Source organism: Cryptomeria japonica, chromosome 6, assembly GCF_030272615.1.
Source record: "Cryptomeria japonica chromosome 6, Sugi_1.0, whole genome shotgun sequence".
NCBI classification, from domain to species: Eukaryota; Viridiplantae; Streptophyta; class Pinopsida; order Cupressales; family Cupressaceae; genus Cryptomeria; species Cryptomeria japonica.
Genome location: NC_081410.1, coordinates 593,205,958 through 593,221,708, shown reverse-complemented (window position 1 = coordinate 593,221,708; position 15,751 = coordinate 593,205,958). Strand labels below are relative to the sequence as shown.

The following is a 15,751-nucleotide window of genomic DNA, read 5'->3' as shown; positions in this document are numbered from 1 at the left end:
TTTTGAGGTTTTGGGAAAAATTGTAAGGGGTTGGATATAGTACTTCCCTAAAAACCCTATCGTGCAAGCCTAGGAAGGCGTAAGGCAAGGGTTTTGTAACTTGGTGATTTAGTGTGTGTTTCCTATACAAAAATTGTTGATTTGGTATATTTTAGGCATGTGGGGAAGATCTGAGCAGGTTGTAGCAATTGGTGAAGTGTTTTGTGGGTGGTTGCTTTGAAAAAGTGGCCTAATTAAGCCTATTTGCAGAGAGAAAACCAAGTTTTTGACCAATCCATTTCAAAAGACCCTATACTCATCTTGGAGTATGTTTACAAAATCAATAAAGGGTATCTAAATCTGGTATCAATTTGTGAGGACAAGGTTTGAGTCAAAATTTATTTAGGACTGTCTTTATTTAGAGGGCTACAAGGCCTACAAGGTGGAATAGTGGATGATAAGCAAGATGAGGGTTTTTTTCTTGGAGAGTAGATTGAAACCACTTGAATTGATATGGTGAAGTGTTTTCCTTCCCTCGTTTGCACCATATATAGATAGATAAAGGTTGAGAGCGAGAGACTTGATAGAGAGGAGATAGACTTGAGAGAAAGAGAAAGGGAGCAAGAGGGAGAGAAAGAGAAAGAGAGAAAGAGGGAAAGAAAGACTTGAGAGAGGAAGAGAAAGGAAGGGGGAGGAAGAGGGAGATAATGGGAGAGAGTGAGAGATATAGATACTTGAGAGAGAGAGAGCCCAAGTGAAAGAGGGAAAGACAGGGATAGATGAAAGAGAGAGAGAGGGTGAGGGAGATGGGAAAGAGAGGGAGAGATACATGTGAGAGGGAACGAAGTAGAGAGGGAGAGACATAAGAGAGAGATAGAGGTAGGGGTTAAGGAAGAGAGAGGGGGAATGCAAGGAAGAGACCAGAGAGATAATGCTGATACAAGCATGCTGATTACTGAAATTTGGTTGTTTGAAATTTATATGAATACTCAACAAACTACAATCTACATTATAACTCCTTGAAATTTGGAACCACTCTTAAACATCTTGATAATATATACATAAAATACAAATTAAAGTATAAGAAATGTGACTTATACTTATATGTTATATTTTATGTGTATATTCCAAGAGAGAGAACACTTTGTGCTTCCTAACATGAAAAATTGCTATGAAATCCATTTGGCGTGCACCAAATAAGGCGCACGCCAAGTGAATTTTTAATTTTTTTTTCATTTGTCATGTGCCAAATGTGGTGCCTTGGTAAAAACCAAGCCAAAGGCTTGGATTTGCCTTGGGCATCCAACCCAAAGGCTTGGACGCCTTTCTCAAGCTCGAGACGTGTTTTCGAGCAAGTATTGAAAATTTTCTTACTTTTTTGTTTGTGCTCTTTGTTAGGTTTGCACATGTTTCAATGAAATAAAAAAAACACCATACAATCGTCATGTTCTCTCTTAGCTATCTAATCATATAATTCTTTTCAAATTTTGATAATGTTAAGGTCTTCATCCATAATTTCTTTTGTTAGTGTCTGATTTTTGTCAAAAACCAACATGTTGTACTTCGGCTATAGATTTTTACTTGTTTATCCAATTTCGAAAAAAAAATAAATTTTTAGAAACTAGACTCCATTCTACACAATTTAATTTTTTAATTTTTGATTAGTTTTCACAAATTTTTAGTAGGAGCACGCTCAAATTTCATTAAAAAATAGTGTCCACTTAGAAAATTGGTAAAAAATCATATATTCATTAAAAAACTAGTCGAAAAATCTGGCATAAACTACATGGTGTTAGCTAATTTCTCACCAGAGTGATTTTAAAAATTCCAAAAAAAAGTTGACATTTTAGAAGGAGCACACCAAATACTATGTAATTTAAAAAAAAAAAAAATAGCACCACTTTGTGTGCTCCCCTTTTTTGAAACCCTTAATCTCCACCATTTTAAAAAAAAAATTAGTGGTTTAGAAAGTAGACTTGGAGCACTACAACTCTGGTTCTTATATCCTCATATTTTGAGTGTAACTATCTTCATTTTCTTATCGAAGTTTGAACTTTACTAATTTTAAAAAAAAAAGTGACATCTTAAGACCCTTTTTTGATCCCCATCTTTATGCACTTACTTACCCCATCTTATGTCATCCTTAGAAAGCTATCAAGTCCTTCACACCATTCCTCCTCAACACAACTTCACACCATTCCTCCTCAACACAACCTCGCACTAGACATTCCACTTGCTCCTTATCCTCCAACTCAAAACACCATACCGCGAACATGAACACGATGTCCGCATTAGTGCAGTATTTGACTTGCGCCCGTATATATTCATCCTTGGAGGCAATCTTGGTTCGGGTGAGGAATTCCTTTTCCTCAAAATGGAATACGTTTGCCAGCCTTTCATTCGAAATTTGACCCCAAAACGCCATTATTGGTCTTAAAGCCTGTAGTGAGAAATTGGGTTCCATTCTCGTCGGGTTTGGATGTCACCGTGTCAAGAGCAAACTCACAGAGTTTTGATCAGGTTCTTTCTTTCGATCTCCACTTTCTTTGAGGACTTTAGCTTGCATAGGAAGCCAATATTTATTAATATCCTCGATTACGACCCGAGAGAAATTTATTGCGTTTAGCCCTTCAAAAATAGCAATGTTTAAAGACTTTACATTGCTTAAGCTTTGCACGCGAGAAGTGTATGGTTGCGTTGTCAGCTTGTTTAAAAATGGTCGACCCCAAATCTTTGCCAGCTAACCCGAGAGATTTGGAGCATATTGCCGTTTCTTCGCAAGTCCTTCATGGGCTATCATCGTATGAACTCTGACTTGCACTAAATCCTTTGGGTAACTCAACTATAATGAGCCGTTTCGCCACCCAAACATATCATTCAAACAAATTTGAATTATGCCAGAATATAACCGTTAGGAGGAAGAAAATCTAAGGTTAATTTGCCCACTTGTAGGTAAAATGCTTGGTTGGCATACTCATTAGCATCTTTATTATCTTCTATGAGAGAACATGAGACACTTTGTAGCTTTGAAAAAAATTGAGTTGATTTTTGATCCATTGAATATCTCTATCAAGCTTTCAATTATGAGCTTCTGCGTGATGATTTGGGAGTCTCCTTCTAAGTGGACCTTTGTCACACCTATCTTTCTAGCCATTTGAATTGCCAAGAAGGCTGCCTTCACCTCGGCTTCGTTGTTGGTATCCGGATTCAATCATTGCTTACACCTAGCAATGACATTTACATTGTGATCCTTGGCAACACAACCTACACTAGAAGGTCCCGGATTTCCACGAGATACCCCATCAAAGTTAATTTTTACCCATCTCAGTTCCGGAGGGCACCAAAGAGACATCTTCATTGGTAAATCAAAAGGATTAACCCTTCGAGACCCATTAACGGGTCTATAGTTGAGATATTTATTATTAGGAAAATTCATTATTAAAGTTGGCGTAGCAATGTTTTGGAGGTTGAGATATCTAAGTGCTTTTAAATCAAAGTTTTCTATACAATGATACATTTGTTATAAAACATCTAGGTTTTCTGTGTTGAAGATTTAATGTATGAGATGACAATCAAATCTGATTTTGAGTTAGATGTAGGTATTGAAAATATCCTTGATTGATAGAGTAGAAATAATAAAGAGATATAAAAACGTAACTTGTATATAAGATATTTGATGAAAATAAAAAAATATTTTAATTATATTAATGAAAGAAGAACTATCAAAAAACATAAATTTATAGTTTAAAAATAAAATAAAATAAAAAATATTTATTAATACTCTACAAACTCACAAACTATGCTACGAAAACCACATAAACTCCCACACTTTGTCATATAATAATAAATGATTTACATTATTTTTTAAATATGACCCTTTTAAATAATATATATAAAATGTGCTTATATGATAAAAATGAAATGAGAATATTACATCAATATCTTATTTATTATAAGATAGAGAGCACCTAAATGATGGAGATGTCTTAGGTTTGAACTAGAAAGATTGATAAAGAATCTTGAATTCTGCTTAAACTTATCAATCCTTATATCACATCATTCTAAAGCAATAAATAAGCATAATGTTTTAAAAGAGACAAAAATTAGAAACCAAAAACGGCCAAGATCCTGTCATCAAAGAGATCATTGAAATCATGGAATTGTATTATTTATGAGGAAAACTTAAAGCAAATGTGTAACGTTTTCCCTAGAAAAAAATCGAAGCATATGTACGTTAGACATTAAAGGACAGATCTCCCAAATTGCCGCGTATGATTTTCCATATCCAATACTTAAGACAAAGGACTAATGCAAAAGAAGATTAAAAATAGAAAATTATCTTTTTTATTACAGATACTTTATTATAATTGGTTTGGGATCAGATTATATGATTTACCATCATTTTTCTAAATGAAACTGCGTTGAACTATTTAATTGGATGTTTAGATTATATTATATAATCATCATCAATTTTTCTGTTAAACTATTTAAAATTCAACAATACAAATCATACTACATTATCTATCATCACTTTTTGTAAATATTAGTGTGTTAAATTATTTAATTCAACCTTTCATATCAGATTACATAATTCATCATCAATTTTTGAAGATAAAATGTACTAAACTATTTAATTCTATGTTTCAAACCATTCTACATAATCCATCATCAAGTTTTTGCTGTTAAGTTGGACTTTTCAGATCATACTACATAATCTATCATCAATTTTTGTAAATAAAGCTGTGGTAAACTATTTAGTTGAACCTTTCAGATCATATTACATAATTCATCATCAATTTTTTTATAGATAAAATCATGCTAAACTATTTAATTGATGTTTCAAATCATACAACATAATCCATCAGTGGTCAAATTATATTACAGAATTCATCATTAATTTTTCTGAATAAAATCATGTTAAACCATATAATTAAATGTTTCAAACCATACTAAATAACCCATCATCAATTTTTTACTGTTTAATTCATCCTTTCAAATCATACTACATAATCCATCATCATAATATAATTCTTCTTCTTTTTAAGATGTAGCAGGTCTCTTACAGAACTCTACTTAGTTCACATTTTTTTGAAATGTATGTACATATGAGCTGTAATTGTATGCTTCTTTCAGTCGTTCTATATCTGACATCTGCACTGGCTTCAATATGAATTCTTCTGCTCCTTCGTCCATACATCTGCTCAATTATAGAGTCTATAATTATTTCAATTACCATAATCTCTGTGAAAAACCCAACAGCTATAATGTTAGGATATATTTTAATGTTCTAATTACCTGCTCATCCGGGAAGGCTCATTCTCAGAAGACATGATAATCACTGGAATCTCCTTCAGTCTTGATTCCTGCTATGGAAAACTACAACCCAATTTTCATACAAGCAAAAGAAAAAAATCAGTAGAGTCTAAGCAAGAAGAATCACCTTAATTCTCTTAAGCAATTCATAGCCTGTCATTCCTGGCATACAGTAGTCTGTCATTATCATATTCACCTTCAATTCCTATACACACAAAATAATTTAGCTGTTTTTTAATTAGATTGTGTAAATTTTTTTATATCAAAATCGTATTTCTTTATCCATTATCAGAAGGATGATAGAGTGCTAAAGATGTATAATTATAAGATGGCGATGGATTATTGATCCAAAACATTGATGAAAAAAGTTTACACAATTGAATCAAAAAACAGTTAAATGATATAATTATGAATTGTGAAAATCTGAATTGATAATAACAAAACGTTTTGAAAATTTGTATAGATGCCTACATTTTTCTCATTTACAACATTGTGGTCATCACATAATCCGAGGAACTCCAGAGCTTTTCTTCCACTATCAACTGCTGTTACTGCGTTTCAAAATAACTTTTAACCATTCAATAGAACACCCAAATACTCTTTCAATATGAACTGAAAAGCATAAAATGTAATCGATTCCAACCTTTGTAAGAAGAGTTTTTGAGCAGCTTTTCTATAACTTTTCTATCTATAGCACTGTCATCTACAGCCAGCACATGTGGCTGGGATAAGCTCAGACCCACTTCGCTAAATTCATCAGAAGTTGAAATCATATTGTTTTTCTCTTCTATATTGCTTGAAGATCCTTTGCAGATCATTTCAAAGCCCAAAATATTCTTATGCTCTGCATATCCTCTGAATCTCCTCTCCTCTGCAAATCATTTCAATTCCCAAAATATGATATTTAATTGTGTTTTTTTTTACGTCAAGGCAGAGCCGGCACGTTGAGCATTACCTGCCGGCTCCACGCTGTGCTGGTTTTTGTTTTACTTTGAAAGGATTTGGATCTGTCTGTAGTTTTCAAGGTCATTGTTGATGGCAAAAACAATCCGATTTGTCATGATGCTTATCTATTGGAAAATCTATCTGCTTTTCTCAAAGACGGCCGATTTGAAAGATTTTCATTTTTTCTTCCTTGTTTTCACTCGAACTGGTGTTTGGGTGTTTGTGTTTTATTCCCTTTCAGTGGGAATATTCAATATTTCAAACCATCTTTAGATATATCCAGCAAAGTTTGTTATAGGGAAGGTTTCTTAGTTGTAAAAGATAAATTTTGGGTAAATAAGTAGGATTATATATATATGAGAGTAAAATTGTTCTTGGATCTTTTGATACCATGTTGAGACATGGACCAGTTAAGATTTGAATCTAGGACCTTCCATATGCTGCTGGAGTGCTCTACCACTGAGCTACTGGCCCCTCTTGGACCAGCCCATAGTCCTTTTGGATGTGGCTTATTTCCAACACCAACACAAATTAGTATGTATATTATTGTTGATATATTTATTATTGGGAAGATTCATTGTTAAAATTGATGTGACATGATAAGAGTTTGAATATATATATAAGAAATATAATGTCATTTAAATTAAACACAACTCCTTGTTTCCAAAGTAGAGTGGTTAATGCAATTTTTTAAGATAAATATAATATAAATTAAAAATAATATTATATGTATTTATATCTATCTTTTTCTTTTCTTTTGATGAGTTGGAATCTAGATTTATAGTTGAACTTATAATAGATTTGGTATCAAGAAGTTCTTTAGATAAGATTCCTATTAAATGAAATTGTATAATTAAATGATGAACAATATCAATAAGGGGCTCATAATTTTATACAAAATATCTCTTTTATTGATGAAAAATATTACATGAAAATGGGCTTTTGTTTGGTTTGATAAACTAGCTTTAAGATGCGTATCCATTTCCTATACTTTAGATGGACATAACAAATAAATATATTCAAAACTTATTTTAGGTCAATGAAAATTGTAAGTTTTGATACTAAATGTAAAGTACAGATGTCAATAGCTAACAAGATTGGGGGGGGGGTGGTGAATCATACAAACTTAATCTTCCATAAAATCAATAGATTCAACCTCGGTAACTTATACTTCAACAATATAACCAAACATTGCTAAACATGCAACTTCATAAACACATAATCATCATAACACATGTAACACCAGATTTAACGTGGAAACCCAAATAGGGAAAAACCACTGTGGGATTTTGGACCCACTAAGAAATATACTCTTCTAGAGTATGCTCGGTTAAAAGCAAATCTTGTTAAAGATTACAAACACATTGCTAGATGTGACCCGGTTAAGGGATTTCCCTCAGATCTATTAGGATCTTCACTTTGTTAGAAGTGACTTTGTCAAAGGATTTCAAACACTCATTTAGAATGTTACCTTGCTAGAGGGTTTACAAATAAGACTATTAAGTCCACTCGGTTAAGAGATTTTCTGTCACTTACAAAATAACAGTAATAAAAATATATCTGCAACTTCACATCTAAAATGCTAAAGTAGATTCTTATTTGCTCAAAACAATCTTGTCATAGGACTTATCTTGTCCCTCTGCTGGGCTCTCTACTCTATTATTCAAACAAGTCTTCAAGCTTCTGTGCCCGGTAATCACTATGTAGCATCCTTGTGCTTACACTTGCCCGCATACATTGTTTATCAACAATTCCTTATTTATAAATAATTGCTAATCGCTGAATCTCCTTGATCACATTTCCCATGATCAATCTTAGCCATCAGATCTTCAAACTTGACCAGGTTCAATGTATCCTTCGATCTGAAAATGTTTTACCTTGCCAGGGACTTGCATTCCTTTCTTGGAACTTGCACAAGGTTATTGCAGTTCAATCTGCGCTGTAGATCTTCCTGCCGATCTTCCATTGCCATAGATTCTTAACAAACTTTATGCACGACATACTAATCATTTATACATCTCCAGCTAATCATTGTCCTTCATTAAATAATGCTTTTATCCATCCAATGCGATCTATCATAACTTGGTTACAACTCGATAAATACTAAACTTTACTCGGTAGACATTCCGCCTTCATTAACCGATATCGATAACCTTAGGGTTTACCGACTAGGTTCTTTGCTCGGTGACATAGTATAGTATTAACCTTACAATCAACAACATATGTAGGATATCAAAACACTCTAAACATCATGATATCATCATTGTCTAACTCGGTAATAGTTGCCCATTGAATATCTCATTCCTCCTCTTTCTTATCACATTCTTTCTGTGTCTTTTACTGACATCTTAATTCTCTTCAAATCTATCTTCTCAAGATATGGCAACATCATACTAAATCAGAAAATCAATTTCTTGACATCAATGACAAAATAATGTTATAAAAATAGTTATCATCCTTTTTCAGTTATATCAAATAATCTCCAACAACCTTCTCAATATCCTTAATGAATATCAACAATCTCCTTCTATTGAAATGCCAACAATCTTTCTTTCTACTGAAATGCCAAAAATCTCCCCCTTTGGCATTGATGGCAAAACCAACAATTAAATGGTAATACCAACAAGATATTCAAATTGATTGGGATTCAGATTGCTGTAAGACTTCTCCTGTTATCCTTGAGCTATTAAAATCTTCTGAAGTCTTCTCCCTTTTTCATTAGGCTTCTGAGCTGTTGTCTTGCATTTAGTGTTCTCCATTTTGCAGTAATCTTCTTCCCCTGTCATTAGTCTTCTGTTATCTTCTTCATTTAGGGCTTTACCATTCATTCATTCAACCATTTAGTCTTCTTCCCCTTTGACAACAATGCCAAAAAGTAAAAGAACTAAATCATGATTTCTTCCCCTATGAAGTGATTTGCCTTGCTGTGTATCATCTCAGTCTCGGTCAGAGCAACTTGTCTCTATTCACTATTTCCTGCACAACTTTAGAAAACCTTCTAAAGTGTGTAAAGCAGCATCAATGCACACATAATATTCTGTAGATTCATCGAATTGATGCTTTCACTGAATTCTGTCAGTGAGTAGAAGATAGGGGTAGGACCCCTAACTTGCTTATGAGATACTCAAAAGTGTCCCTTAGCAGTGGCTTTGTGAAGATGTCTGCTAATTGCTCCTTTGAACTGATATATTCTAGCACAACTTTCTTCTCTTGAACTTCTTCTCTGAGATAATGATACTTTATAGATATATGCTTTGTCTTAGAGTGCGTTACTGGATTCTTTGAAATGTTAATGGCACTAGTATTATCACAGAATATAGTTATTGGCTCGGTAACATTCTCATTTATACCTTCCAACAATTGTTTGATCCATGCTATATTTGTGCAATTCAATGTTGCAGTAACATATTCAGCTTCTGTTGTTGACTGTGAAATACATCCTTGTTTCTTACTAAGCCAACTCACTAGTCTTTCTCCTAAAAAGAAAGCTCCACCACTTGTGTTTTTCCTGTCATCAATGTTGCCTGCCCAATCAACATCAGTATAAACTTTTAAATCAAAATCATTTCTCTTTTCATATACTAAGCCATAATCTTCAGTGCCTCTCAGGTATCTGAAAATTCTCTTAACTGCTGTCATATGGTTTTCCTTGGGATCTGCAGAGAATCTTGCAACAATACCTACTGCATGTGCTATATCCGGTCTGCTATGCACAACATATTGCAACTTCCCAATCATAGATCAATAAAGTGTCTCATCAACAGATGCAAATTCATCATTCTTTGATAGTTTACAGTTAGTAGTCATAGGAGTACTTACTGGTTTAGAATCCTCCATTTCAAATTTCTTCAAGATTTCCTTTATGTACTTGGATTGAGTAATGAAAATCTCATCTTTCATTTGTAGTATCTGTAAACCTATAAAATATTTTATCTCATCGATTAGTGACATTTCAAATTCTTTGCACATTTCATTTCTAAAGTTCTTGCATAAGGAATCATTTCCACAAAAAATAATATCATCAACAAATATGGTTGAGATCAGTATTCCATTGTCCTCATCATTCTTCATGTACATATTGTTGTTTTCACTTGTCCTTATAAAACCAATCTTGATTAGTAAGAGTGCAGTCTCTCATACCATGCTCTAGGTGCTTGTTTCAGACCATATAAAGCTTTGTTTAATTTACATACCTGATCTTTACTCTTGTCTTCAACAAATCCTTCAGGTTGTTCAATACAAACTTCTTCTTCTAGTATACCATTCAAAAATGCAGATTTAACATCCATTTGATATACCTTGAAATTTTTGAAAGCAGCATATGCCAACAATGTTCTTACTCCCTCAAGTTTAGCCACAGGTGCAAAAGTCTCACCATAATCTATTCCTTCTTCTTGAGCATAACCTTTGCAAACTAGTCTTGCTTTGTTTCTAATGACCTCACCTTTTTCATTTAGCTTGTTTCTGAAAATCCACTTTGTACTGATTACATTTTTGTCCTTTGGTCTTGGGATAAGTGTCCATGTGTCATTCTTCTTGATTTGATCAATCTCTTCTGTCATAGCATTTACCCAATCTTCACTGTTAAATGCCTCTCTTACTATTCTCGGTTCAAATTCAGATACAAACATGTGTTTTGTCTCAGTTTATTCCTTGTCATCACTGGATCATCCTTATCTCCAATAATCTGACTTGATGCATGATGTCTTCTGACATATTTGGCTAATATAGGCTCGGTAGGCTCTGTATGATCTTCTTCATCACTTGGTAACTGGACATTATCTTCATTTTCTTCAGGAGTTTTCTCGGTAGGACTTCTCGGTTGAACATAAATAAATTCTTCATAATCTTCTGGTTCATAATCCCCCCCTTTGGCATTGATGGCAACACTTGGTGAAAAAATGACAGTGTTAAACCAAAAATGTCATACATGGCAAAATTTCAAAACTTAAAAAAATGCAAGATTCCAACAGGCGGGTATGTGCACAAAGATGGTGGTCAGAAAAGTGGACACCACCCAAAAAAAACATGGAAAAACAAGCAGCGCATATGCGGTTTTAAAATTTGAAATTCCCGTGTACGTGGTTAGGTTTGTTCTTCCCGAGCCTAGAGAAGATAGCGCGTACGCGCTGCTTTTAGGAAAATGAGCGCGTACGCGCTACGCCTAGGAAAATGAGCGTGTACGCGCTAATAATCCAAATATAACCGCGTATGCAGTGCCTAGTAAAAAAAAGTTAAAAAAAAAAACTGGGTCTCATTTACCCGTGAATAGCGCGTTTTTTACTTCGTTTTTTTCCCATTTCCTCTCCTAAACCGCGAATGGGGTGCTAGATTTGTCCTCCAAGCTATGGATCAAGGTTAGTTTTTGTTTATTTTTGTTTTTCTTTCCCGTTTGTTCAATTTGTTTTACATTTTGAATTTAATTTCATTAATTTTGATTAAGTTTTTTCATTTTTTGTTTCAAAAACTAGATTCTTCTAATCTACAACAAGAACAACCAAATGCACCTCCTGAAAATCCACAAGAACAACCAAATGCACCTTCTGAAAACACACAAGAACAACCCCCAATTCCTCCTTTGACCGCACACCCGAAACACAGGAGCAATTAATTAATTAGTTATGACAAAATACGTCTAAAATCAATAGACTGATTGTTAAATTGAAAACTTCTCAACTTGAGCATCATCAATCCCTCGCCACTAGCCTAGAAACATTAGCTAGTGGTGCCATCACTGTTTCCACACAAATTACCAAATGGGGAAGCTTTAGGGATAGGTGTCGTCAATTCTATTTCGATGGGCTATCGTACGATGGAGTAAAAAACAAAAATATTACTAAACAACAAATATGTGCCCTTTTCGTTGATCCCAAAACTGGTCAGTCATTACCTCTTAATGCAAAGATGTTTCCCATACATTGGTGTACCAATGTGCAGATGAAAAATCTTTTTTGGCAGAGGTGGTGGATGGTCTTTGATGATCCACCTTGTAATAATTATGAGGTGCCATTATATTTTTTGAGAAAAGTATATTGCGAATTTGTGCTCAGTGTGTGCCCAAACTATTTTGACACGAGGGAGTTCCATGGTAGAGGTGGTGGCTCTGCCCAAGATAGACTTGGAGCCCGTAGGCGATTACTCGCGGAGAGTCGCTGCCCCCTAGCACCCAAACCCAAGGTGCATCAGGCTATCCCAGTAGAGCTGAAAGAGTCGATGGAGCTACAGACTCTTTAGGCAGCCACAACATTGACTGGTGCCATCATCCAACATGGGACGTCATTAGAACACCCTATTGTATTGGATGATGAGCCATTAGGTGGTGACAAAGAGCCCATCCAACATATGTGTATTAGTTTCTCATGGATATGCTCAGGGATAGATGATGCAGCCGGTGCAGATGGATCCTCATCTCATCTGTGCACGATTTGCGGGAGTAGATGTCAGGCCCGCATGACTGAGGATTTCGCGCTGACAGATGAGTTGATGGACATGGTGTTTACCCATGAGCCACAGACACAGGTGTGTTGATTTAAATTCATATCATTTTATTTATCAGTCACTTTAAATTTATAATTACATAAATGAATTTTCATTTATACATCGACTTAAATTGAGAAAAATAATATGCATTTCAAGATGTAGCAGCGGTATCCCATACTCCTCCCCTAGTTACTATAGCTGCAACTTTGATGCCTGAGGTATAAATTTTGTAACATGTTAAAATAGAATAGTACACTTTAAATTCAAAAAATACAAGATATACTAACTATCTTTAATGCTTGGTCCAATTTCTAGTTTGTAGCTGTTGACAGAGGACGAAATGTCCCAGATTGATGACATCACGCTTTCAGCGATCGATTTTGGCCTACAAGGCTATAAGGTATCATATTTTGTACAACCCTTTTTATGTATTGTTTTGATGGAATATGCAAGTCATTTCATTTTGGATTTTTAAAATTATGTTTAATTTATTATCTGTACTAATATCTCATGTTAATTTTGATTTTTTAGGGTACCTCCTCCGCATCTAGGGCTCGTCCTAAGAAAAAGAATTCCTCGAAGACGCTAAAACATGGGAAGAAGGTAATTGAACACATTTTTAGTTGTACAATTGTTTGAAAATATTGAAATCAAGTATTAGTTGGGGTTTGTACATTGATTAGTGTTTTTTTTGTCTATTTTACATGTACATCGGCCATTAAGCTATGTGGATTTGTTGAATGCACCTGATTTGCCCGTGGATCAAGAGAGGGCAGAGGTATGTATCTCTACTTTATTTTCTTGATTTCATGATTATATGCACGCGTACATGTGAACTTGTGATATATTATAATCTTATAATTTTTTCATACATGAAATATCCATACTTATTTTATCAATGGCGAACCCTCCTCCGTGCACTAGAGAAGCATCTCAGGATCTGGTACACTTTTGTTTGATATGTAAAATTAATTTTTTTTAACCTTCAATACTTATCATTATATTAATTGTATTTAATCTTTGAACTTTTTTTGTATAGGTAATAGCGACAGTTTCTACATCGATGGTGAGCCATACCCAGTCCATTGGAGAAGCATCTCAGGCACATGTTCGTCATTTTTCTCTATATTATAGCTTGTCAGTATTTTTAATATATTTATGTTAGTATATTGTATTAATTGTACATTTAATCTACAATAGACCCCTTCGCGGTACGGCCATGACGTGGATCCATTTAAGTATGTCGTCAAGAAAACTCCTAAGAGTGACAAGGAGAGGAGAGTGAAGACATTAGCTCCTAGAGCAACCGATGAGGTAATCTACATTTTAATTGCAAAGGAATTAAAGTTAAATGCATAGTTATGTTGTTAATTGTGAACTATTTTCTACAAAAGAATTCTAACTTGACTTTTGAATTGTGGTTTTGCAACCATCTACAGAGCCGCATACTGCATCAAAGAGGATTGATTTTGATGATCCACCACAAGTTTAGGATCATATAGTGTCAATACATGTAGATATATTCTACATTTTTATTGTATATTGATTTGGACATGGCATATGCCACATTTTTGTAATACTTGTATTGACTTGGCAGAAATGCCTTTTTTTATATATATACATATCGATATTCGATCCAATAAATGTGTACTGAGTTCATTATTTTGTATTTGTTGTATTTTGTGGTTGTCCTTTTATAAATTCAATTGATCATTTGGCTATGTAATCAACAACATGAATATAAACAACAAAAATATATGATAAAAACATTGCAATCGGGGAATATGATTTGATAAAATTTCTAAAATGTTTAATTAACCCTACAAAACTCCTTGTATTTAGTTCATTATTGTGTATTCGCCGTATTTGGTGGCTACCCTTTTATAAATTTAAATGAATATTTGTATATGTAATCAACAATATGAATATAAACAACAAAAATCGACAATATGAATATAAACAACAATGTGTGTTTGGTGCTATAGCACCCTCACGCTTGCAATGGTCAAATTTTGTTCGTCGTGTGCACAAATTGACGTTGCAAGCACATCCGGGTGGGCAGGTTTACACTAGGCATGCCTTTGTCGTGCATCCCAAAGCACTGTAATGTCGAGAGTCATACCGTACCAGTGCGATCTCTCAAGTGCCCTGAGTCCAAAAAATGTCAAAATTTGACGGATTGTTTCTTCAAATCCAGGACACATATGGTTGATCCGTTTGAACTTGTGGGATCGTGTGAGGCTCCTCTACAATGATCTATCTTGGTTTTTGACGAGTCGCAACCATTTTCAATTGGTAGCATTTTTTCGCCTGCTGCAACAACCATCAATTGCATGTGATGCAAAGTTGCCAGATTGGCTAGAATTGATTCGGTTTGTCGTGTGTACAAAACGATGTTGCAAGAGCATCCGAGTGGGTAGGTTTACTCTAGGCATGCCCCTATCATGCATCCCAAAGCGTCGGAACGTCGAGAGTCATATCGTACCGATGCGATCTCTCAAGTGCCTTGAGTCCAAAAAATTATCAAAATTTGATGGATTGTTTCTTCAAATCTAGGAAACATATGGTCGATCCGTTTGAACTTGTGGGGTCGCGTGAGGCTCCTCTACAATAGCCTATATTGGTTTTTAACGACTCAGAGCCATTTTCAATTGGTAGCAGTTTTTTGCCTGCTGTAAAAACCGTCAGTTGCATGCAATGCAAAGTTGCCAGATTGGCTAGAATTAATTCAGTTTATTGTGTGTACAAACCGACATTGCGAGTGCATCTAGGTGGCTAGTTTTATGATAGGCATTCCCCTATCATGCATCCCAAAGCGTCAAAACGACGAGAGTCATACCGTATAAGTGCAATCTCTCAAGTGCCTTGAGTCCAAAAAATTGTCAAAATTTGATGGACTGTTTCTTCAAATCCAGGACACATATGGTCGATCTGTTTGAACCCATGGGATTGTGTGAGGCTCCTCTACAATGATCTGTCTTGGTTTACGACGATTCACAACCATTTTCAATTGGTAGCATTTTTTCGCCTGCTG

At 34.6% G+C, this 15,751-nt stretch overlaps 1 protein-coding gene across 1 annotated transcript; it reads right to left on the bottom strand.

Annotated features, from left to right (window-relative positions):
• Positions 1-5,052: 5,052 nt before the first annotated feature.
• Positions 5,053-12,716, bottom strand: LOC131036258 (two-component response regulator ORR3-like; the record flags this gene model as incomplete). Its single annotated transcript, XM_059222188.1, has 6 exons — positions 5,053-5,176; positions 5,275-5,345; positions 5,420-5,497; positions 5,764-5,843; positions 5,936-6,014; positions 12,693-12,716. Coding segments are annotated over 6 exons (456 nt in total), but the record flags the coding sequence as incomplete, so codon positions are not given.
• Between the last annotated feature and the right edge of the window lie 3,035 nt (positions 12,717-15,751).